This window comes from Suncus etruscus, chromosome 6 (genome assembly GCF_024139225.1).
Source record: "Suncus etruscus isolate mSunEtr1 chromosome 6, mSunEtr1.pri.cur, whole genome shotgun sequence".
NCBI lineage: Eukaryota > Metazoa > Chordata > Mammalia > Eulipotyphla > Soricidae > Suncus > Suncus etruscus.
In genome coordinates, this window is record NC_064853.1 from 120114454 (window position 1) to 120140427 (window position 25974).

Genomic DNA, 25974 nt, shown 5'->3' on the forward strand with positions numbered 1-25974 from the left:
ATGGCCTTCTCAGATTTCACAGGAGAAATATCCTCTCATTATCCAGAAGGAAAAACTTGGGACTTTTTAAAGAAAACTCAGTTTGTTATTTCTTCAATTGTGTGGGATTCCCCTATTCCCAATGCCAAAGTTTTTTACATCGATGGATCCCAAAATGGAAAAGGAGGAATAACCGGGGACAACATTAATATGACCATAGATACCAAATATAAATCTGCACAGAAAGTTGAATTATCAATGTTAATTTACCTATTAGAAAATGTATCTGGGGGCCGGTGAGATAGCATGGAGGTAAAGCGTTTGCCTTTCCATGCAGAAGGACAGTGGCTTGAATCCCAGTATGCCATATGGTCCCCCGTGCCTGCCAGGTGTGATTTCTGAGCATAGAGCCAGGAGTAATAACCCCTGAGTGTGCTGGGTGTGACCCAAAAACCAAAAAAAAAAAAAAATGGAAGAAAAAGAAAATATATCTGAAGCAATGAATATGGTTTCTGATTCTTTGTATGTGGTAAATTTATGTTCTGTAATAGCCACTGACTCCCTTAATGCTAATAACCTGATCATACAGAATTTACTTAAACAAGTACAACAATAGAAAACTGCAACATTTGTGCACGGTTAACAAAAATAAATAAACTCACATAGCAGGAACAAACCCAAGTGGCTTACAGTCTAACGAACTTTGGCAAATGGATATTACTCAAACAGATTTTATTTCCAAGAAAACCTTATCTTCATGTTGTGGTGGACACGTATTATTGGTTTGTGTGGGCAATCCCTATGTCTTCTCAAAAGTCTAAGGCTGCTTGTGTGGGGAGCCTAGCTGATGAAACCTAGAACATAGGACACCTCAGTAATTCCTAATCTGGTCACCCACGTGACCAAAGGCGCCCATGCCCTGAGAACAAAGGAAATAGACAAATACTAAAGTAATTCAAAGCAGCCCAATACATCCAGCCAGAAAGAAAAATATATAGAGCAACTTGCCTTTGTGTTAGCAAAAGGTTATTAGGATTACAGCTGATGTTTTATTTGTGCTTGCTGAGTGGAATTTGTGGGACTCTGTTTGGATCTTGTGTTTTCTATATAAACTCTCTTAGTATAAACATGTGCTCAGGTCTACCTCTTTGCCCCTCCCTATTACCTGCCCCAGTTTATGCTAATGAATGCTTGTAACTGTAATTGGTGGAAAAATCTGTAACACCCTCTGACGTATTTCAGCCCTTAAAAGCTGATTCCCCCCGACAATAAATCCCTTTTGAAGAGCATGCGTTGTCTTGAGGGCCCTTCTTACTAATTTCTCAAGTTTTTCTTTACAGGTCGGTTCTGCTCGGGCAAACCCGCGAATAACTAGCAACCTTCATTTCCACACCCCCGCGGGTCGGGGGGTCCCCCACGGGAGGTTGCATGCTTGTAGTTTTCTTTTTCAATGTTTTTCTGTGATGGGTATTCTATATTCTATAAAAACTGATAATGGACCAGATTATATTAGCAAAACTTTTGAATTTTTTGTAAAGAACGGCAGATAAGACATCTGAAGGGGATTCCTTACAATTGTAGGGGACAGGCCATTGTAGAAAGGACTCACAGAACCTTAAAAACTCAATTACAACAAAATAGAAAAAGAGGCTTAGCACCAACGGATGTGTTATCTTTGACTCTTATCACACTAAATTACTAAATTTACCCCAAGGGGAAAGTTACACTGCAGGGGAAAGACATTTTAAAGAAGATATTCAAAGACAAGAAAAAACCCATATACCTATTTGGATCAAGGAGGATAATAAATGGAAAGCTGGATATCTTCTCCTGAGAGGAAGAGGTTATGCCTATGTTTCTACAAATGACAACCCACCCAAGAAATTTTGGGTCCCATTACGCCTTGTTAGAAATTGGGCTAGTACAAATATTCAGGTTCAGACTATAAACTCCCCTTCAGATCAAAATACAAAATACTCAAGACACTAACAACAGTAACACTGCTGAGGACTCTGAGGCAGGGAACAAGGATTTAGCTTTTACACCCCATACCTTGAGTGAGACTGACAGTAGTGATAAGCCCTTACATTCCAGGATACAAAAGGAAAGACAGGAACCTGTCTTAACTGGGCTTCAAAATATAGGAGACTCTTGCTACTTGAACTCAATATTGCAATGCTTGTATAATATTTTAGACTTGACTCAGTATTTTCATCAATATCATTATAAAAAGGATATTAACAGGAAAAATCCAATGGGGCATGAAGGTAAATTAGCCGAAGAATTTGGTCAGCCCATCAAAACCATAGGAAATGGATATCATAGATATATTAACCCTGAAAGCTTCAAAGTAACAATTGGTTTACTTAATGACCAGTTTGCTGGACACAATCAGCAGGATCCAAACAAACTATTGATGTTTCTAATAGAGGGACTAGATCAGGATTTATTTACTGTAAATCTAATGACAGATACAACTATACATCTTATGGAAAATAAAAATTATGAACAAATCTATTATTTATGATCTCTTTCAAGGATAATTCAAATCTATACTTCAGTGTCTCACATGCCACCAAAAGTCTGAGGTTTATGAGACATTTGTTCATTTGTCCCTGGCTGTCATGTCTACAGATAAATGTACATCACAGGAATGCCTCTTTGAATTTTTTAAAGAAGAAAAGTTAAGAGAGGACAACAAATTTCAGTACAACAACTGCAACACTAGAAGGGATTTTTCAAAGAAAACATATTTATGGAAACTGCCACCAGTACTAATAAAACACTTGAAACGTTTTGCTTTTGATGGCAAACAAATAAAAAAACCTGCACACTTACATGGATTTTCCTTTAAAAGACCTCAATTTAGCAGAATTCACTTCAGATAATAAAAGTAAGATTAAGAAATACAACTTGGGCCCGGAGAGATAGCACAGCGGCGTTTGCCTTGCAAGCAGCCGATCCAGGACCAAAGGTGGTTGTTTCGAATCCCGGTGTCCCATATGGTCCCCCGTGCCTGTCAGGAGCTATTTCTGAGCAAACAGCCAGGAGTAACCCCTGAGCACCGCGGGTGTGGCCCAAAAACCAAAAGAAAAAAAAAAAGAAATACAACTTGGGGTCGGAGAGATAGCATGGAGGTAGGGCATTTGCCTTGCATGCAGAAGGACGGTGGTTTGAATACCGGTATCCCATATGGTCCCCTGAGCCTGCCAGGGGTGAGCATAGAGCCAGGAGGAACCCCTGAGCGCTGCCAGGTGTGACCCAAAAACCAAAAAAAAAAATACAACTTATCATCAGTGTCAAACCATTATGGTAAAGTACACTATGGACACTGTCTTTCATACTGTAAAACTGCTGCAAGACAATACTGGATCAATTTTGATGACAAGAAGATCAAAAAAGTCTCTAATACACTGGTGAAATCCACAGCAGCATACATCCTGTTTTATATTTCTTAGAGATCTACAATGAACGCCAGATAATCATTTCACTTCCTTACTGGTTGCTATTAATGCACTATGATTCTTTTCACAGGCATGATCGCTGAATAGGATTGGAAATGATGGACCCCCAATGCATTTGCTTGTATGATGGATCTATGTCTTAATTTCATTATTGCTTTAGGTCACAGTTAATCATGAAATTTTGCAATTTAATTCATTTTACTCAAGAGTCACCTGAAAGAAAAATTTCTCATCATATTAATGTTGTTTTTCTTTTTTAGGTATACTCATTTAACGACTTTCACTCTTTTTATTCTAACATCATTGCTTTATTTCCCTCAATTTAGGTTTCAAGATGGAAATGAATCCATAATGCTGACATAATGATACTTTTTATGTGGACTCTCTTCGCAGTGCTCCTCATCTATGATTGAATATCATAGAGTTACTGTTATACACTTATAGTAGCGTTTTCCATGTTCGTATTGTCCATGAAATTCTCTTTCAGATCTGCTCTACTCTGCCATAAAAAAAATTTGTGAATTTGAAGTCATTCATTTAAACATTCTGCCAACTATTATATCTTTTTTTTTTTCCTTCATGCACCCCCCCCATTCACAATATAGACCAGGCAAAGGGCTTGGGCTGAGGTGTATATGAGGTGCATTTACTGTACCTCCTCTTTCTATACAGTCAGTGTAAAGAACACAGCCTGTGGTAGGCATTGGGAGGCCTTATCTTTTTCTTTTTTGCAACATTCCCATCATCAATATCCCAAGTGTCCCTCCTCCCCACCCCACACCGACCTGTACTCTAGACATGCTTTCTACTTCCCTCATTCAGTCACATTTTGTTATGATAGTTCTCAGTATAATTATTTCTGTGACTGCATCAAACTACCTCTGTGGTGAGCTTCATGTCAGGAGCTGGACCCTCCAGTCCTCTATTTTGGCTCTGAAAATCATTACACAAATGTTTTTCGTTTTTTCTCAAAACCCATAGATGAGTGGGAACATTCTGTGTTTATCTCTCTCCTTCTTATTTCACTTATTTCACTCAGCATAATAGAGTCCATATATATCCATGTATAGAAAAATTTCATGACTTTATCTCTTCTGACGGCTGAATAATATTCCATTGTATATATGTATACCATAGTTTCTTCAGCCATTCATCTATTGAGGGGCATCTAGGCTTTTTCCAGAGTTTGGCTATTGTAAACAATGCTGCAATGAATATAGGTGTGAGGAAAGGATTTTTGTATTGTATTTTTGTGTTCCTAGGATATATCCCCAGGAGTGGTATAGCTGGATCGTATGGGAGCTCAACTTCCAGCTTTTGGAGAAATCTCCATAGCGCTTTCCACAAAGGTTGGACTAGACGGCATTCCCACCAGGAGTGAGTAAGATTTCCTTTCTCTCCACATCCCCGCCAGCACTGCTTGTTCTCATTCTTTGTGATGTGTGCCAATCTCTGTGGCGTGAGATGGTACCTCATAGTTATTTTGATTTGCATTTCCCTGATGATTAGTGATGTAGAACATTTTTTTCATGTGCCTTTTAGCCATTTGTATTTCTTTTTTTGTCAAAGTGTCTGTTCATTTCTTCTTCCCATTTTTGATGGGGTTAGATAATTTTTTTCTTGTAAAGTTGTGTCAGTGCCTTGTATATTTTGGATATTAACCCCTTATCTGATGGGTATTGGGTGAATAGTTTCTCCCACTCAGTGGGTGGCTCTTGTATTCTGGCACTATTTCCTTTGAGGTGCAGAAGCTTTTCAGCTTAATATAGTCCCATCTATTTATTTCTGCTTTCACTTGTTTGGAGAGTACTGTTTCCTCCTTAAAGATACCTTTAGTCTAGGGCTGGCAAGGTGGCGCTAGAGGTAAGGTGTCTGCCTTGCAAGTACTAGCCAAGGAAGGACCACGGTTCAATCCCCCGGCGTCCCATATGGTCCCCCCAAGCCAGGGGCAATTTCTGAGCACTTAGCTAGGAGTAACCCCTGAGCATCAAATGGGTGTGGCCCCCAAAAAAACCCCAAAAAACAAACAAAAAAAAAGAAAGATACCTTTAGTCTCAATGTCATGGAGCATTTCATCTACATGTTGTTCTATATACTTTATGATTTCAGGTCTGATATCTAGGTTTTTAATCCATTTGGATTTTATCTTTGTACATGATGTTAGCTGGAGGTCTAAGTTCACTTTTTTTTACAAGTGGTTAGCCAGTTGTGCCAACACCACTTATTGAAGAGGCCTTTCCTGTTCCATTTAGGATTTCTTGCTCCTTTATCAAAAATTAGGTGACAGTATGTCTGGGGAACATTCTTAGAGTACTCACGACTGTTCTACTGATCTGAGGGTCTGTCTTTATTCCAATATCATGCTGTTTGGATAACTATTGCTTTGTAATAGTTTAAAGTTAGGAAAAGTAATACCTCCCATATTCCTTTTCCCAAGTATTGATTTAGCTATTCATGGGTGTTTATTGTTCCAAATGAATTTCAGAAATGTTTGATCCACTTCTTTGAAAAATGTTATGGGTATCTTTATGACTATTATATCTTAAAGCTCTTTTTTATTTTTTTGATTCAGCTTAAATTTTTTCTTTTGCTCAATTTTGGATTTTCTCCATATAGTATTTTTTGTAAGTATGGGCGAGAGTGATGGTCATGTTGTTTGTGAGGTCTGTATGTGTGTTTTGTTATGTGTATTTTGTATATAGTTCCTTTTTCTCAAACTTTATCTTCCCCAATTTATTTTTTCTTCCTTATCTTTCCCTCTCTCCCTAGTCCATAACATTCAATTTTCAGGAATCTTTTCATATGTGGAAATCATCTTCTTCACCTACAATGACAAGCCTCCTGATTTTGGCCGGAGGAAGAAATCCTTGACTTTGGGAGTTTTGCATCACGTACCAAGTGATGAACCACCTTTCCAGACTCCATCGAGTGTCTTTGGTCAGACTTTTTCAGAGTTCCAAACCCTTCATCTCTACAGATTGGCACTGGACTGTAGAAAATTCACCTTTTGTATTTTACTTATGATTGTAATCATTTGAATCTATATTTAATACTTAACTTCTTTTGACTATTGTAATTAATGTTCTTCCCATTTTAATTTGTAATTTTAGGAACTGATGCTTTCTTGACTTTAGGCTAGTGGGTTGGATATTGTTGTCTATAATTTCTTAAATGATATTTTGGTCTATTCTCATGGTTTGTTGCGTGGGTGCATCATAGGAAAAATAAAGTAGGTTCAAAGGGAGGTTCTAATCTATTTTGTATGGAACCTCAAGTTGTTTACTTACATGGGGAGGTTTTCAGTCTTAAACATTTTGTTATGATCTGTGACTCAAGCTCCCATCTAGAAATAATCGGCTGCACTTGGTACATCACTTTCAGACCTCTTATGGATTTCTGCCAGGACTTAGAACTTGGATTAAGTTCAGATACCTATTGATCATCATTACAGTTGACCCCTCTACTGAGCAGGGGTGTGTGCCTCCTCCTCCAAAATAGGGGCCTATTTCTATGCCCTCAATATGGGCTTTCTGGTCAACTTGGACATGAGAGTAGAAAAAGGACTTTGTTCTGCCTGCTACACAGCCTTTCTAGCATCTCTTCGAAGGAGCTCCGTGTCAGGATGATAATTGGGCTTTTTGATTGCCCCGGGAGCTCCCCATCGCCTACTAAGATCCTGGATCATTGAATTTCAGATACTCCACTGATTCTTCCAAGGAGGAACTTATTTGGAATCCTTCATCTTGTACATCGTAGATCGATCTATCATCTCTGGAGCTTGTAGTTGATTCCTTGGCACATGTTTCTCGTTTTAGACACCCTGTGTTTAGGTTACAAGTTTTTCTTTACATTTCTCTGTGATGCACTTATGCAAACAACTGTTCTTTTCTTATTGCTTAGTTTTTCCCTTGATAATTATAGAAAATATTACTTACTTTCTTACATTATTAATGTTCATTTACTAAAAAAGGGGGAATTGTTATATATGAAAACATTTCCATAAGATTATTATGTTACTGATTCTTCCTAATCAATAACTGTGCCCTGCCCTAGGGTGTGACCTGGCATTTTGCTCCCACCCTAGGGTGGTACCTGATTCTGGTGTATAAAAGCAAGGGTCTGTGGAAGGCAAGGGCTTTTTTCTGGGGGTGATTCTGGGGCTTTTTGCTTCAGCCTTATCCACTGAATAAAGCTGATATCTTCTGAAGTTCGACTGCCTGTGAGTTTTCTACCTGCTGCTTTCACCTCAGAACCTCTGGCTAAACAGGTGGCAGACGCGTGGTCTGAGCTAAAGGAGAAAGATCTCATCCTCCATCCCACCATCAGCCAGCCCAGTCAAGGGCTGACATGCAACAGCATCCCATATGGTCCCCCAAGCCTGCCAGGAGCAATTTCTGAGCAGAGAGCCAGGAGAACCCCTGAGCACCACCAGGTGTGGCCCAAAAACCAAAGACAAAAAAACAAAGCTGAGGAAACAGAGAGAAAGTGAGGGCACCGACCATGCACATGTGGGACCCCAGTTCAGCACGATAAAGCATTACAGGGAGGTCCTGGAAGCTCCCAGGCAACACAGTGGCTGGGCAGCTGCACATCCTGGGCTCCCTCCCCCGCATGAAACCATTTAGCCCAGTGACCTCCTGCACACCCTTCAGGCACGAAGAAAGAAAAGGAAAGAAGGAGGGAGGAGTGAGGAAGGGAAAGAGAAATAAAGAGAAAGGGAGTGAGAGGAAGGATGGGAAAGAGGAATTTGTCACTATTTTAAAAACAGCATGGAAATCTATACCGTGCTAACAACTAATTGGAATATGAATCAGGGAAATGTGCCTAGAAGCTTATTGGCCCAGAAGGGCTACTTGCCACCCCCAAAGGAAGGAATGGTTTACTTCCACCACCACCCCTACGCAAGCAAGCCAAGTCCCCAGAATCCAGGCAGAGCTGCCCCCTTGGCCTTTCCTCTGTGCCCAGGTGTGAAGCCGACCCAAAGTGACCACTCTTCACTGTGCCCCTCCAAGAAGGTGGGCAGACCACGGGCCCCGCACTTACTTTTTGCAGGCAGGGGTCCGCTGTCCGTGCTGCCCCCAAAGCCTGGGGTTTCACAGAAGGGCGGGGCCCAGCCAAAATCGCAGTGACAGTTGCCATTATTGTTGCACACCTGGAGGGAGGAGTATGGCTTAGGTGTCAGCACCATGGACAGCGCCAGCTACCCAACCCCACAGCTGGGTCGCAAGTACATACCCCGTGGCCATGACACTGCTTCTGGCAGTCTTCCACATGGAGGAAGGAGATGTTTCTGCACTGGCCCTCGAAGCAGATCTGCGGGGAGGGGGGATCCAACCTCAGCACACATGGAGGACAAACTGGGTGGATGAGGGTTACAATTGTCAGGATCCTCTGGGAACCACATTCTGCTATTGCTTTGTGATTAGGGAGGAATCATTGATACAGAACACAACATGAATAGGAACAGGTGCTGGATGGTGGCCCCACCTCTTTATCATATATTTATCACTTCATCACTTCTTCCTGTGCGCTCATTTATCTATTCCACAAAGGAATAAGGGCAGCCACGTCATCTGTGGGCTGTCACAAATGCAAGCTCTCTTGGTCTCACAACCAGCTGGAGAGACATGCATGTCCACATGTCTGAAGGCCAGGAGGTCCAGTTCCTAATTCACATGCCAGTGACAGGACTGACATGCAGTGAGGAAGGGAGAGAGCAAGTCTAGTTCTGTGATTTGCAGGGACCAATTCAGTTGTCCTCTGCAATAGCCCCTGAAGTGTAGGGTGTGGGCCATGCTATGCTAAAGAAATCACTACAGAAGGACAAGGAGAAGAAGATGGGACACGGGGCTTAGGAGGGAGGAACTCACATGGTCGTGGCCACACTTGGTTCCTGTCATCACCAGTCCTGGATCCAGAATGTCCCCGTCTTGCCCCGGTTGGTCTGCGTAATGGAAGGTTCCCCTGCACAGGATATGCCTCCCATCTATGTAGACATTGGTGTTGACGGACACAATGCTGGACTCCAGGGGCTGCTGGTTGGGGCTCTGGCATTGGATCTTGCCACACTTGGCGTCTCTGCACACAGGAGAGAGGAGAGTGAGGCGATGCAGTCACATGGAAATGGAACATGTTGGTGAACAGATGAAGAGACAGGTGCATGGGTGAGTGGATGGACAGATGAGTGCACAGTGGGGGAGTAAGTAGGAGGGAGATGGATAAGCGGGTAGAGGATGGGCAGATAGCTGGGCGGCTGGGTGTTTGGTGGGACTCGTGGGTGGTTAGGTAGATGAGTGCACAGGTAGATGGATGGGTATGTGGACAGGTAGATGAGAGGACAGGCAGACAGACAGATGAGTGGGTGGATGAGTGGGCAGATGGCTGGTTAGTTGGATGGACAGATAGGTACAGAGATGTGTGGGTAGATGGGTGAGAGGGTGGGTAGAGGCTGATGCCACCATAGGTGGACTTTGACTTCCCAGAAGATGGTTCCCAGAGACAGTAGAACTGGCTTTCCAGGCCTGGGCACTATCCCTTCCTGGATTTTCCCAGGACCTATAGTGTAGGGTCACACCCAGGCCTGTGATGGCTAACTGAAAAACAGACTGACTTAATGGCCCACCTCTGAGCACAGCAGGCTGCACAGCGGGCGAGAGAGAGAAGGCAGGGCAAGATGTATTTACCCCTACCCGAAACACACACAGCCCAGCTCACTGGTGGGGAGGATCCTCTGTTGTTTGGTTCTTACCGAATGCTACACTTCCTGTGTGCCCCAGTTATGTCCTTCCCGCAGTTTCCATATTTGTTTCCAGCCACATTCACCTGCTCAAAACAGACATCTGGTGCAGGCCAGGCATCTGCATGGGCAAGAAATTGCTGTCAGTGCACCAGTCATTTCAGCAAGCAACAGAGCCCCCAGCAGCTATGATAGGGAGCTTAGGGAGATCATGAGTTTAAATAAGTTTAGGGGGGGGTGTGGAGAGATAGCACAGCGGTAGAGTGTTTGCCTTGCATGCAGCTGATGAAGGAGGGATGGTGTTTAAATCCCGGCATCTCATATGGTCCCCCGAGTCTACCAGGAGTAATTTCTGCAGAACCAGGAGTAACCTGAGCACTGCCTGGTGTGACTCAAAAACCAAAAAAAAAAAAAAAAAGTTTTGGGGCACTATTTATTTTTACCTTTTACATACACAAAGACATTAAATTTTTTTTGCCTTTACACACACACACACACACACACACACACACACACACAAACAACACTTTTCAGTTGTGTTGGGGAATTTTTTCAATAAGTTGTTCTGCTCCCCCATGAAGGGAGCTGCTGAATGCTGCATGTTTTAGAGGGACATGCCTCTTCCAAACACCATCCCTTTCTCTGAAAATCCGCTGGGGACCAGTCTTGCCTCCTTTCTGTCAGTACTCATGGCACCAGGGACTACACTGCTCCACCTACACCACCAGAGAAGCCCTTTGGCTTCCTTTCCCCACACCCCCCAGAAAGAAGAGGCCAGAGCAAAGTGAAAGGTTGGTGAGGCTCCTGACTGCTTTTTCCATAGGGACTGGGCTGTCTGTGTCCCCACATGCTGCCCCATAGTAAGGGGCCTGCCCTCCAATGTTCCCCACTTCCCTTACAGGGCAGCCCATCAAAGCCAGGAAATGCCTCCTCTTGGGAGTCAGACAGATGCGTCCACCTGCATTTCTTCTGCCCATTTTTTGTGGGGAGGGCTCAGACCCATTCATCACCCCCAAGTGGAAAAGCATCTTGGAGCCGCAATGAGAGAGCAGAGCTGGCCGCTGCCTCTTCCTGGAAGCCCATCCAGATGGAAGAATGCTCTGAAGCCAGGGAGGGAAGAACTCACTGTTCCCCCACAGCTGTTGGCACTGATCCTGGTATGTAAGGCAGATGCCGTTGTAGCAGTAGGCCTGGCCCCTTTCACACGATGTGCCGTCTATCTTGTACAAGTTAGTGGGACAGTGGGAGGACGTGCCCGTGCAGAACTCTGGGAGGTCACACTGGCGCATCTGCTTGCGGCAAAGAGTGCCAGGAGCCAGCAGCTAGTGGGGGCAAAAGGGAGATAGAGTGAGCACCCCCGTACCCTGTGGGCACCCTGTCCCTCTGTTCCTGCCCTGATTGGCTCTCCAGGGAAGCTGACAGGTGAAGGCACCCAGCTTGGTCTCCTCCTGGGGGTGGTCAAAGAGGAAGCCAAAGGCTACACAGGCACCGGGGCACTCAGCAGCTCTCTGGGGCTCCCAATGCCGCCCACTTGGCTGTTGGGAGGGCCCTTGGCTCCCCCAGAATTGGAGGGTGCCTGGGCTGGCACTCACCTTGCATTGGTAGCAGCAGGCACCGTGGGCACACTGAGCCCCTGACTTCAGGGTGCAGTTACGGGCATTACAGCAGGGGTTGTCACACTCCTGGGGAGACAAGTTGGGGGTATGTGTGAGCTTCTGGTTGGGGAAACAGGGACCATCACCCTCTGGATGGTCCACCCCCACCCCACATTCTACTGGGGAGTTAGCAATAAAGCCACCAGGGAGAGCTGGGCTGCAGCGAGAGTATAGTGGGAGGGTGCTCGCCTTGCATCGTCAGCTCATCGTATGGTTCCCCCAGAGCCCCACCAAGAATGCAAAGCCAGGAGGAAGTGAGCATCAGTGGGCATAGCCTCAAAACAACATCCAAAAAACAACAACAACAACAACAACAACAACAACAACAACAAAAACCCAGGGGCTGGAGAGATAGCATGGAGATAAGGCCTTTGCCTTGCAAGCGGAAGGACGGTGGTTCGAATCCCGGCATCCCATATGGTCCCCCGAGCCTGCCAGAAGCGATTTCTGAGCGTAGAGCCAGTAGGAACCCCTGAGCGCTGGGTGTAACTCAAACAAACAAACAAAAAACCCAGAGTCCGGACACAGGGGAGGCATGCCAGGGGCATTGGGTCCTCATCAGCTACAAGTTCCTCCACAAGCTCCTTTCATGCCAGCAGCTCCAGCCCAATTTACCACAAGTTCTTGCACAGGTGGGGAAACTGAGGAAGATTTTCCCTTCCCCTGCTTCCCAGAGACATGGGGTCAGAGGTCACTCGCAACCATACTGCTCGTCATATCTGCCCTGACACCATGTCCCAGCATCCACTGTGGACTGACAGGACAGCAATTCTAACCAAGTACATGCCCTGCCTGGACTGGACTCAGACTCTGGCCTCTGTCCCAATCCTGGAGTGCAGTAGCACATCCTAACCCAACCACAGCTGACAAGCAGGGATCCATGTACTTAATACTCATTAGCCAAGCCTACTCCTGGTTCTACACATACACACAAACATACATACATGAATGCACACACACACACACACACACACCATCTTGGGGTCTGGGCTGATCTGTGCATTGATGGTCAGGGTGGAGGCAAGGCAGGATCTGCTGCATTATGAAAGGTGAATGCAGAGGTCAGGAAATGCACCAATCTTACCCACAAATAGAGACTCTCACTTCGTCTCAACCCAGTCTTTGGATAGTCATGAACTATCCATGGACTCCCCCCAGGTGGTTTTGTGTGGGTCAACAGACAGAATTTTGTGTTTAAAGAGAAATAACAACAAAACACTCAACTTCTCTACTCTCCTCTGCATTCTTCTTTTCTCTCCCTTTTCTTTTTCTCCCCTCTCCCACTTCTCCTCTTTTGTTTTTGGACCACACCCTGCAGTACTCAGGTTCTGAACTCAGGGGTCACTCCTGGTGGGCTTATGAGACCATATGGGATGCCTAGGATCAAAGAATCAACCCCAGGTTGGCTGCGTGAAAGTTAAGACCCCTCGTGCTATACTACTGCTCAGGCCCCAGTTCCACCTGGCCAGTAGTAGAAAACATCCCCTGTGGTGCACTCCTCCAAACAGAAGAGAGCTTGGAGGCTCAAAGTACTATTTCTCGTTCCCCCATTTCTATCCTCCCCTCCAGGCTGAGCTCAGCCAGCCAATTATTTGTAGCAGCATCCTAAGGCCCAGTTTCAAGTTCATACATCTAGTCCCAAGATCATGCAGCTGGAAGAGGAAGGGTTTTGTGTGTGTGTGTGTGTGTCTGTGTCTGTGTGTGTCTGTGTCTGTGTGTGTCCGTGTGTCTGTGTGTCTGTGGCTCTCTTGGGAAAAAAAGACTGCAGTTTCTGGGGAGACAGACGCCCCCAAGAAGAAGAGAGACCATGGAGACCAGCCAGTGCCAACTAGAGCACTGGGCTTGAGGGCAAGGTGGGCCACAGAAGTAGGATATGGTGGTGTTGGAGCTGCCAAGCCTACCTGTGATCAGGGGCCACAACAGCCGGCAGAGGAGAGGCCCTGAGTCGAGGCTGCTCCACAAATACTCCCAGCAGCCACTGGCCACGCCTCCCACCCAGGACCTGGCCTCACCTCCTCCTCACCGCAATCACAGTCTTCTCCCTCCTCCAGGTAGCCATTCCCACACCTGCGGCCACCGTATATCCGACTGGTGTCTGGTATGTTGGACAGGCACATGCCCCCGCCAGTCTTCAGGTAGCGCTCCAGATCCTTCCGGTTGCAGTTGTTGAACACTTTGGGGAAGGGGTCACTGGAGGGAGCACAGGGTGGGGGATTCAGGCTGACTTAGCCTCCCCTGAGCTCAAAGCAGCCTTAGGTGGCACACGGCAGCTACCCCGCCTTCCTTAGATAAATGTGCCAGAGGCTGGCTGGGAGGTAGGCAAGAAATGAGGCCCCATAGGGACCCCCGCCTGGTCCCTCCCACCCCAGGGCTCCCCACTAGGAGGGATGCTGGTACCTTCTCTCTCTGTGGGGATCCTAGCTGAGCCTTTTCTGAAACTGAAGCTCAGGAGTTTTCTCAGACACCAAGCTCTTGGGTTTCAGGTCTGTTTCTTTTGTTTTTGTTTTTGGGTCACACCCCGCAGCACTCAGGGGTTACTCTGGCTCTATGCTCAGAAATCGCTCCTGGCAGGCCCCAGGGGACCATATGGGATGCTGAGATTCGAACCACCGACTTCTGCACACAAGGCAAATGCCTTACCTCCAGGTTATCTCTCCGGTCCTTCATGTCTGTTTTCAAGGTGGAGACGGCCATTCCCATTCACATAGCCATATAATACACACAAACACAGAGAATCACACACGTTCGCTCCTCTCACATGATCAAACATGCTCAAGGACACACAGACGCTGACACTGATATGGATACACTTTCACTCTCAGGTTTATACCCCACACATGCTCACATGCTCACATGCTCATGTAGACATTCACCTGGACTCACATATGTTCACATGCTTAGACACGTTTGCACTCACAGCCCACATCCAGTCACACATGCATAGTCAGAGTCACTCTCACACATGCATACTGTACTTTCACACAGTTCCTCACATGTGCTTAGACATGGTCACACTCAAGTGTGTTCACTCTCCCTCACTCACGTGTGCTTACCCTCACACTCACATATGCTCCCTCTCCCTCAATACTTGTGTGTTTTCACACTCACAGATCCACGTCTACTCACATTCTCACCCTGGGTTGTTATATATGAAAGTATTTTCATAAGATTATTATCTCTGCCTGTAGTCCCACCTTGACCTTCCAGGTGGGGGCGTGGTTGAGAGTCTAACAGTCTGGAAGTGAGGTGTTCGGAGTCTTTTTTGTAGAGTTTACGAGCTGCTCCAGGTATTTTTTGGAGCTGGTAGTAGGCTTACAAAGGACTCTACACCCAATCTTCTTACCCCTTTACCCTCCTGTCTGTGCGGATTATTTGCTGTGGATAAATATTACCAAGATCTCCCCCCCCACACACACAAGGGGATAGAGGTATGGGAATAATTTCTCATTCTGGGAGCTCTTTGAGGATACACCGATAACCAATCAAGGGGTAAACAGGACCCAACACTGGGTGACATACTCACATGATTTCACACTCATACACCCACATGTACTCACACCCGCCCTGCTCAGGGACTCCTTCCTGCCCCCCCCCCACATCTGTCCGGCAAGTTCTGACTCACCCAGTGGCAGCTGCCATGATGCAGCCCCCTTCCTCTGCACTGGCCTGGCAGCAGTTCGGAGAATCGTGGCTCATGCCGAAGTTGTGGCCCAGCTCATGGGCCATGGTGGCTGCCACACCTAAGACGTTCTCGGAGTGGTCCTGTCCGGGGCACAGTCAGGTCAAGGGCATGGCTGCTTCCTTCCGTGCCACTCCAGGCCCCACATGCATGGCCCAAGTGACTAACGGAAGGACAGAGCAAGGGGAGACAGGTGGGGAACACTTGCAGGCATCCCTCACGAGGGAGCAGTGAGCCCAGAATCTACTACTTCCCCCCAAATTGGCAGGGATCCTCAAAGAGGAAGTGGTACGCTAGCAGATTTGCACTTGCGATATGGACAGAGATCGGGGTACAAACACACTTCCTCTCTGGATGCTCAGCCCTGACCCAAAGCAGGTAGGAGACTGTAAGGCACCCATGTAATTTCTCACCCTAAAACCTCACCCCAGGTGTCCAAAAGGTTTCATCAGCAACTCTTCCTGCCTCCCTGAATGTTAAAGGTTAAGCCTGACCTGGCAGCGGACACCCCATACACTCCCAGGGTCCTAGCTGAGACTCACCATGCTGACACCCCCGGACTGGTACATGGAGCACATGGACATGAGTGGAGCCAGGCCAATGGTGATGCCCTGGAAGGCCACACCCCTGTGAAGGACAGGAAGGGTGGGTGTCAGATGGGAGTGGTTTTGCCAACGTGCCCCCATTATTCCTGGGGAGAGGCCTACACATTCAAGCATCACTCCTCACGTATGCTCTTGACCGCCCACCCACTGCTCCCGGAAAAGGTCCTTTCTTTCTCTCACAATGGGCCCGGGGCTTTGTCCCTGAATAGATGTGAGCTGAGACTACCAAAGCTGCGACCTATTCCCACTATCCAGGAAATGGGTAGAAGGAGGGGAGGCTCGCCTAGGTCCCCACAATCATGTCCTAAGTGAATCATGCCCATGTCTACCACTTCACTAGGGGGCGGCTGGGGACTGTGGGGAAACAGCTGGCAGTGATGGTGATGCTTGTTTCATATCCATCGGGGTTCAGGGAAATAGCTGTGGCTCTGGAGCCCAGAAAGAGCAGCTGCGCAGCTGGGGGCCCAGTTTCTGATCCTAAGGGTCAGCAACCCCCTTTGGGCCTCCCTCTGGGGCAAAGCCAGAGAAACTTTCAGGCAGGCCACACACACACACACACACACACACACACACACACACACACACACACACACACATGTCTGTGCGAGTAGGTTATGCACCACCTCATCTCTGAGCTAAGACTCTGTAGCTGATTCTGGAGCTGCAAGGAAAAGTGCTGGAGCTTCCCTGAATCTGGACAGACTCAGAGGCAGGGCCAGAGGGACAGTGAGGCAAGACACTCATTTCCCAAGTGCAGCCTGGCTCTGCAGCTGTGGAGCAGTCTCTTTCTCCTTTAGCATGAGCTAAAGGCAATGGTGGGCGGATTTGGAACTTAGGGACCCACGGGGGGGGGGGGTGAGGAGGGCAGTGCCTGAGAATGCCTTTGAGCATCTAATCATGATCGGTGAGGAGAATCAGCCTGTCCCATCCTGTGTCTTCCTCTTGCAAATACAGAATTGCCCACAGCCCTCCCGCTGGCGCCCTCTGCACCCTAGACTCTCTAGGGCTGGCAGCCCCTGGGACCTAGGAGCCAAAAGAAGAAAACCTCAGGACCCTTGCTTAGGGTGACAGCTCATGCACAAATCAAGGTGCCTAGTAGAACAGCCAGAGCCCCTGGGAAAGGTGGTGGTGGTGGTGCAGGCAATCTTGGCACCGCCTCTCTATTCTGTTTCTTTTTGTTGTTTTGTTTTGGTTTGGTTTTTGGTTTTTTTTTGGGTCACACCCGGTGGCGCTCAGGGATTACTCCTGGCTGTATGCTCAGAATTCACCCCTGGCAGGCACAGAGGAACATATGGGATGCCAGGATTCGAACCACCGTCCTTCTGCATGAAAGAAAAACGCCTTACCTCCATTCTATCTCTCTAGCCCACGGCTCTCTATTCTGAAGTGACCCCATTCCTGGGCTCACTGGGGTTTACTAGATGTTTACTGAGGTGCACTGAGGGCAGAGCCTTTGTCTGAGGGGGCAGCCTATACCCTTAGGCCCCCCGCAGAGATGTGGAGGAGTCTCCTTACGTGATCAGCTGCGCATTGTCGTGTTTTATCCCGGTCAGCAGCTTGTGCCGCCAGCTGAGGAAGGACGAAAGGGTGGAGTAGGGATTCGCAGACACCTTACACTGGTCCCCATGTGTCCACACTTCCACGCCCACCAGGGCAATGCGGATGTTCAGGGGCCGGTAGAACTAGAAGACATGAATCCACACAGGTCACCTGGATGCCTGAGCCACACAACACATTGATGACAACCCCTCCTGGGTCCCACGGTGTAGATATGGTCCTTGTCACAAAGATGTCAACATCTTCAACCTGAAGCCAGAGCTATAGTACATAGAGTAGGGCACTTGCCTTGCACACAGCATCCCATAAGGTCCCTGAATCTTCCAGGAGTGATTCCTGAGCACAGAGCCAGGAGGGACCCCTGAGCATTGCCAGGTGTGGCCCAGAACCAAATAAACAAAACAAGACAAAACAACCCAAATCTTCAATCTCAAAAGTAGCTCTCATGGGTTTAGAGCAGTAGTAGAGCAAAGAGGGTGTTTGCCTTATACACAGCTGACTTGGGTTCAATTCCCTGTATCCCATATGGTCCCCATATGGCATCCCATATGAACCCCACCATGATGATCCTGAGTTCAGAATCAGGAGACCTGGAACTGCCAGGTATAACACCCTCCTGCTCCAAAATAGAAATAATAAAAATATAAAATCAAAATAACCCTGTGTATGTATTCTTTGCGGGGAAAAAGGAGTTTGGGGCCATACCTGGCTCTGCACATAGAAATCACTTCTGATGGTGCTCACAGGACCATATGGGATGCCAAGGCTAGAACCCGGGTCAGCTACCTGCTCCAGTCCCTAGTGTGCAAATTTCTATTTCTATTTCTTATTGGCCAAGTTTAGCAAAGCTGAGCACCTTAACTTGAGCCTAGGAGAGCCCATTGTGGCAGCAACATCCCTTCCAGCCATATTCATATTCAGGCATTGCCACAGTCAAGTCTAGGATCAGTCCTCTTTGAGCCACTTTCTATCTATGTATTTGCCATTTCTGATCTTTCTCTTTAAAAGTAGTTATAGAATACACACACACAAGGGCCCGGAGAGATAGCACAGCGGCATTTGCCTTGCAAGCAGCCAATCCAGGACCAAAGGTGGTTGGTTCGAATCCCGGTGTCCCATATGGTCCCCCGTGCCTGCCAGGAGCTATTTCTGAGCAGATAGCCAGGAGTAACCCCTGAGCACTGCCGGGTGTGGCTCAAAAACCAAAACCAAAAACAAAAACAGAATATACACACACACAGTGATCTTCAAAAACTGCCATCTTTCACTTTCCAGGTTTTGAGAATTCATGGATCTGGGATTGCATTGTCATATCTCCTTTTTGTGTAGGTAAAAAGAGCTGACACTGTGGCACCCTGGTCACTCTGGGGATCTGCATGCCAGACTTCTCCCAGAACTACTGAGAGTCAGCAGTTGGCACTCACTGGACAGAAGTTCCCTTTCCACTCCCAGGTATTCTGGCTTCTTCGAGAACACGCTGTCATCTGGTATTGGCAATTATCCAACTACGGAAACTTCCCCTGTAATTAATCTTCAGGCTTCGATACGACCCTGAGATGCAAGTCTACACATGATTTCACACCTTTGGGATGCCCCATGATGAGCAGGCCATAGTCTTTCTGGTCTTCCTTCTTGCAGATATGCAAATAGGAGAGTGTCCTTCTGGGGTAAGCCGAAAGGCTGGAGGTACCTGGATCCCCAGGTTTAAGATTCTCCCCTTGAGATTGCGGAAGATAAGTGACTTAAGTACAAGGAAAATGCCACATGCGAACCTGGGTCTCATGAACGAGAGATGCTGCATCAATCTCAAACTGGCCGGTACCACCCTTGAGCTGGATTCCAATGGACATGCAGTGGTGACTCAGCTGCTCTTCGTGGGAGGATGACGAGCCGGGATGAAATCCAGGTGGTCAAACTCTTAGTGCTGGCAGCCTTGCTTGTCTTGACAGGCAAGGGCCCCCCAGACACTGTGGGGGTGAGGCTAGCTTCAGATTTGATGGAAAATTTCCTTTTTCTATTTTGTGTCCAACCAATCATTATAGCAAACAGTCTGGCTCCTAACTTGAACTTGCATTAAAGAGAGCATCTTCGGGCCTGGAACTTGGCTTTTCCACACTTCAGGAAAAACATCTCAGACCGGCTGTGATGATTCAGCGATTTGAGGCTCATATGGCCCAGCTGTGGCTTAAGAGCAGTTCCGGCCAAACAGTTACACAGCTGGCTCGGCAAGGCTTGAGGGGAAGAGAAGGCCTGTTTCATGGACCCCCCCTTTGTGGGCAGGCGAGACAGCCTCCTGGAGCAGACAGGGGGTCGCTGAGGCCTCTCGTCCTGGGATTTCTTGCTGCACACGAACCAGCTGCAGGTTGTCACAATGGAAAGACAGGACCAAGCCTCCCACCTTCAGGGTCAGCGGAACAATGGAGCCACGTGGGAGCAGAGTGGGGCCTCCGGGTCCCCTGCCCCCAGGAAACAAGCTTTCCTTGTTTTCCCACATGCAGAACGCTAGCATGGTGGGACTGTCGGATGTGGGGGCCGAGTATGTGGTGGTAGCCTGGGCACAGGACATGGCCCTGGAGTCTTTCCTTCCCAAATGTGCCAATGCCCGCCTTCCCCTGCCACTGTCACTGATACCAGTGTCATTACCAGTGTGGCTGGAGCCAGCCGGGCAGACAGGCACCACAGGGGCCACTCTGCCGGCAAGTCTCTAGAACTCCCAGTTCTCTATATTCTTCAGGACCTGGCCCATGGCCTCTTCCAAAGTCCAGGCCAGTTCTGGCAAATGGGAAACATTTGGGAGATTTGGGTTGTGTGGCCTCCATCAGAAGCAAGGATGGATTCTGGACATTCCCACAGGACCCCCTGCTCAATTTTTGGTTTTGGTTTTGGTTTTGGTTTTTTCGGCCACACCCGTTTGATGCTCAGGGGTTACTCCTGGTTAAGCGCTCAGAAATTGCCGCTGGCTTGGGGGGACCATATGGGACGCTGGGGGATAGAACCGAGGTCCTTCCTTGGCTAGTGCCTGCAAGGCAGACACCTTACCTCTAGCGCCACCTCACCGGCCCCAGTACCCTCAATTTTTAAGGAGGGTCCTTCCTAGGCTGGCCCCATTTCCAGCCTGAGAGGTTCCTGGGTTTCAGCATGGGAGGAAAAGAGCAGAACCTGGCTCTGGTGAGCTCCAGGGGTGGCCACAGCTTATAACCCTTTGTTTATACTCATTTGAGTTTTTCCAGGAGATGCTGACAAAATTCCAGCCAAAACACAGGGATTCAGCCAGTTTTTCATTGGTTCAGACATGCTGTTGCGAGCTTGTGAGTTAACAGCAGGAAGGGCACTTGCCTTGCATGTGGCCAACCAGGGTTTGATCCCCAGCATCCCATAAAGTGCCCTGAGCATTCCCAGCACTCAGCCCTGAGTAGAACCAGGTGTGGCCCCCAAACAAAAACCAAACAAAGTATAAGAAGCAAACAACCCCACATGGTGTCCCCCCATCTAGAAACATTCCTGGGCAGGTCACCTCACTGGGGTTCTGCACCCTCACCCCTACACACATACACACATACCTAGTCTTACCTTATCAGCGTAATTGGCGATTTCCATGAGCCTGAGCTTGGTGGCTTCTAAATTGTAATGGTTCTTCTGAAACTGTGTGGGGTGGAAAGGGAAGGTGAGGGACTAGAGTCATTGCAGTCCCTTGTCCACTACCCTGGCTCTTGTTTTTGGATTCATCCCTTTCTCTTGCATAAACTGCCCTCAATCCCCCAACCGTCCATTGACACAGGGCTAGCTGGTAGGACATCCAGAGCAGAATCCTGGGTCCTTCCATCCTGGTATCCCCACACTCAACTAGTTCAATTCTAGACAGGCTCATATGCAACTGGGCAGAGAATATCACAGATTCTCTCTGACCTGTCTTCTGAATGACAAGTGTTTTCACCAAACTCCCTCAGGGTTGAGAAGGTAGATGCAATGCCCCTGGTTTATGCCCCCCACCCCAAAACCCAGCCTCGGCCATACCCTCTCATGACCATGTGGCCTCCCTTCAAATGGCTGCCCCTGGGCACAGTTGCTGGGTGCCCCTGGTCTAGCCCAAGAGTGGCCATCAGAGACAGGCTGTGACAAGCAAGGTATGAGACCAGGCAGGCAGGACATTTAGGGGATGGTCGGGTCCCCAGGGACTATGAGGGCCTGGGAGCAAGCAATCTGTGAGAACACATGCACGAATGCCTGAGCCACTGATATGGAAGCATGGGAGCATGGGTCCCGCCTAGTTTTTTTGTTCTGCCTTTTTTGTGGGAGGGGGGTGAGTCATACCCAGCAATGCTCAGGAGTTACTTCTGGCTCTATATTCATGAGCTTTCAAACACCTGATAGTGTTTGGGGGACCATATGGGATGCCAAAAAAGATTATTGCCCATCATTCTGGCCCCAGATGTCTGGGGCACATCTGGACACATGACTTCGCCATCCCTTCAGTTCCAAACCTTCATATCCTCCCTCCAACCTGGCCCATAAAGATGTCCAAGGGAAGAACAAGCCGTCAACCAGCCAAACTACTGGTGTATCTGTCAGGATACTGGGGAGAAGCCCCCACCACCCCACTCCCCACTGTCATACTGGGTCTTTCTGGGGTCTTTCTGGGTCTTTCTGGGGTTTCCCTGGTGACTTTGGGAAGATAAGTTCACTTGTACTTTCTATTTCTGGTTGGTTTTTGGTTTTAGGGCCATACCGGCAGTGTTAGGACTTATGCACGCAGAGCCAGGTAGATTCGGGGGATGCAAGGCAAGTGCCCCGCCCCACTGTAAGCCTCATTCTCAGTGGGTCACCCTCAGGCATTTTCGGGACATGCATGCCCTTTAAGTGTCCTCTTTCAGACATGCCCTCTAAGTGGCACACAAGCACTGTAGTCCTTGGGGGATCCCAGGCCCAGGGATGATCCACACTATCTTCTGGCGGCTTTTCACCCTCCCACAACTGCCTGACACCCAACCTGTTCTTTGGGGCACAAAGTTCTCATCCAGAACCGTCCAGAGCTGGAGTTTTCCAAAAAAAAATCCCAGTAGAGGTGCTTGAGGATGTGTGGGGCTGTAAGGGGACAGGATGTGAGGCTGTACACACACACACACACACACACACACACACACACACACACACAGCCTTGACCAAGAGCTGGTATGAGCCACTGTCTCCCACTGCATATCCCTGATGGAAAGCAGAGACCATCCCAGGCATTCTGGTGCAAGGGCACTGCTGTTCAATGCTGGTGCCAATCTCCAGGCAGGTGCTGCCAGTATGGAGTCAAGGGCTCAAAAGTACAGTCCCTGGCTGTGTCCAGGCCACCTAATTGACAGCTCTCCCAAATATGAGAGAGGGGAGGGAGAGGGAGAGAGAGGGAAGGAGAGAGAGAGAGAGAGAGAGAGAGAGAGAGAGAGAGAGAGAGAGAGAGAGAGAGACCAAGCCCAGCACTCCCTCTGCACCTTGTGAATCATCCAGCACTTCCATTGAGTGCAGTTTACGACGCCTGTTCTTCCCACAGTCCTTGCACTCTGGAATTCCCAAACCCCCTTCAACCCTGTAGGCTTGCACCATCCCCTTGTAACTATATGAGGAATGCTGGGAGAAGAGGGCACCCCTTAGCCCAGGAATGCAGCGCTGATGGCAGCACCACTCTTAGAGGCACTTTGGGGAGACACCTGTCCTTGCCGGGGCTCAGGTGGGCACACCTGCTGGGCAGAGGGGAGGTGAAGGGGAGCACCGCTCTGCAAGGGGGAGGATTCAGGCAGAAGTACTGGCAGTACTGGGGCACACAGGGACCTGGAACCCCATGGGGTCTCCTCCGATCCCCATACCCTCTGTCCTGTCTTCCCATGTAGCAACACTGCCAACCAAGCTCCCCCATGCTCCACATGCATATCAGTGCCTGGAAAGAAAAACAGGAAAAACGGGGAGTGGGCTGAGATGGGGTGCAAACGCTGCTGGCAAAGCCCCTGGAGCCCTCAGGAACAAACAAACCTCTTCTGCGGGGAGCCCCAAGTCCTCTCCAACCCCTGCCCACGCCACTCCCTGTCCTCAAGGAGGGTTCAAGGGCCACTCTTCTCCAGCTGCCACTGCTCAGAGCTCTTGTGGGGGGCCTGGACACCACCTCTCCAGTTTACCTCTCAGGGATCAGGAAGAGCTGCCTCTGGCAGAAATGTGGGGGGGGGGGGGCTGGCCACTATGCCATCAGCTGGGGGGCAGTGAGGACCAGCACTAGGCTATAACTTGCTGATTTAGGCCAGTAGACACACTCAGCCTGGGGCCCATTGGCAGAAGCCAGATTCCAGGGCACTTCTCCTGCTCCCCAAGCCTGCCTGTCAATCCTACCCAGCATCATGACATGAAGGTGGGTCAGTGCTGCTGGCTGCCCACAGACCCTGCAAACTTTCTGGGCCTTTTAACATTTATGGCCTTGGGCAATCCCCGAGAAAATTCAAGAAAATTCCGGGGCCAGAGCTATAGTACAGTGTGGAGAGCACTTGCCTTACACAGCTGACCCAGGTTCGATCTCCGGCATTTCATATGGTTCCCCTAAGTCCACCAGGCTTAGGGGTAGAGCCAAGAAGAAGCCCTAAGCACCACGGAATGGGATGTGGCCCCAAAATAAAAAAAAATGACAAAAGAAGAAAATACCAATTGGGGTAGATGTTCAAGTGTGAGGCCCTATCCAGGGATCCCCACTTGCCAGAAAATGGTGGATTTTTTAGGTTAGATGTACAAACCTGCTTGAAACACAGGCAGAGGGGTGGAGATGGGGCTGGGGATGCCCCCCAGGACCATCACCATTAGGAATCCCACAGCTTTGGGTCCTCAATATGGGACCAACAAGATCACAGTACCAGCAGCAGCACCACCACCACCACAGGCAAGGATACAGCTAAATGAGAAAGAAGAAGCTTTGCTGAAACAAAATCACAGGAGCCATTTCCAGGGAGGCTCCCAGACCCACAAACTCATATCATCAAACTGAAATGTCCTGCCTGAGACCCAGCCAAGTGGCAGGGGCTAGACTGATACTTGATGGACAGATTCAGCTGGGGGGAGGGGCAGCTCCCTTTTTAAAGTTTTATTTGGGAGGGTACTTGCCTTGCACATGGTCAACCTGGGTTCAATTCCCAGCATCCCAGATGGTACTGATCTGGTGCAAAACCAGAAGTAACTCCTGAGCACTGTTGGGTGTGACCCAAAAATAAGCACATAAAAATTTATTGGGGGGTGGTGGTGGAGCAATAGCACAGCAGTAGGGCATTTGCCTTGCATGGGGCAGATCCAGGAAGGACCTGGTTCAATCACTGGCGTCCCTTTTGGTACCCGTGCCAGGAGTGATTTCTGAGTGCATGGCCAGAAGTAACCCCAGAGCATCACTGGGTGTGGTCCCCACAAAGAAAAATTTATTTGGGAGCTGGAGATTTAGTACAGTGGGTAGAGTGCTTGTCTTGTATGAAGCCAACTCAGGTTCCATTCCCAACACAGCACCGCTTATGGTCCCCTGAGCCCACCAGGAGTGAGCTCTGAGCAAAGAGCCCAGAATAAGTCCAGAGCACTTAAGGGTATGGCCCCCATACTGAAAATAATAGTCAAAACAAGTTTTTAAATAAAAATTTTAAATGTTTGTTCTCAACTCTAAAGCACTGGAAAGAGCTAAGGGTGACAGAGTGGGACAGGTAGAGAGAGGAGAAAGCCACAATCTGTTCCCTTGGTTTCTGGAATGATCACAAAGGTCCCTTGATCAGCAGGTATCTATGAAAAGCCCAGAACCTCCTACCTCTAGGTAGTCGGCCACGAGGTACAGCTCCACGAACTTCGTGGTATGCAGGTCATCCCTCTTCACCTGCGGGAGAGATGGGGCAAATGAGAGTAGGGTATGGTGGAGACCACCCCACCTCCATCCACATCTCTTTCTCATGAATGTTAAATGTTTTTTCCAGAACTTGGTCCAGTGGGGTTGGGGAGTGTCCCTCCTACCTGATATTTAAACTTAGCATCCAGTGGAAGAATCACTCAAACCTTTTGAGCCAGTGTTACTTTGTTGTTATTTTTTTTCCCCTTCAGTTTTTGAGTCACACCAGCCATGTTCAGAGCTCACCCCTGGCTCTGCACACAGAATTTACTCCTGGTTGTACTCGGGGGACCTGGGTGGGCTGCATGCAGAACAAATGCCCTCCCTGCTGTACCACTGCTCTGGCTGAAGTCCTTCTAGCCGAAGACTCCTGAATGCAAAGTGGAGGAGGGGTACCATGGCATCGTGTGGCCTTCCCTTCTGCAA

General features: G+C 48.3%; 1 protein-coding gene and 1 non-coding gene across 2 annotated transcripts in view; both read right to left on the bottom strand.

Moving 5' to 3' along the window:
* ADAM19 (ADAM metallopeptidase domain 19) overlaps window positions 1-25974 on the bottom strand; it is a 68131-nt gene that overhangs the window by 9758 nt on the left and 32399 nt on the right. The window contains exons 7-18 of the mRNA XM_049775795.1: window positions 25474-25539; window positions 21246-21317; window positions 17634-17800; window positions 16056-16140; window positions 15457-15596; window positions 13847-14024; window positions 11772-11861; window positions 11306-11501; window positions 10192-10300; window positions 9314-9521; window positions 8679-8756; window positions 8487-8595 (exon numbers count right to left, since the gene is read on the bottom strand). Coding sequence (XP_049631752.1) covers window positions 8487-8595; window positions 8679-8756; window positions 9314-9521; window positions 10192-10300; window positions 11306-11501; window positions 11772-11861; window positions 13847-14024; window positions 15457-15596; window positions 16056-16140; window positions 17634-17800; window positions 21246-21317; window positions 25474-25539 — 1498 coding nt within the window. The remainder of the gene's footprint in view (window positions 1-8486; window positions 8596-8678; window positions 8757-9313; window positions 9522-10191; window positions 10301-11305; window positions 11502-11771; window positions 11862-13846; window positions 14025-15456; window positions 15597-16055; window positions 16141-17633; window positions 17801-21245; window positions 21318-25473; window positions 25540-25974) is intronic.
* On the bottom strand, window positions 4021-4156 carry LOC126012572 (small nucleolar RNA SNORA51). Its single transcript, XR_007497027.1, has one exon. It is a non-coding gene; the product is annotated as a small nucleolar RNA SNORA51 (small nucleolar RNA).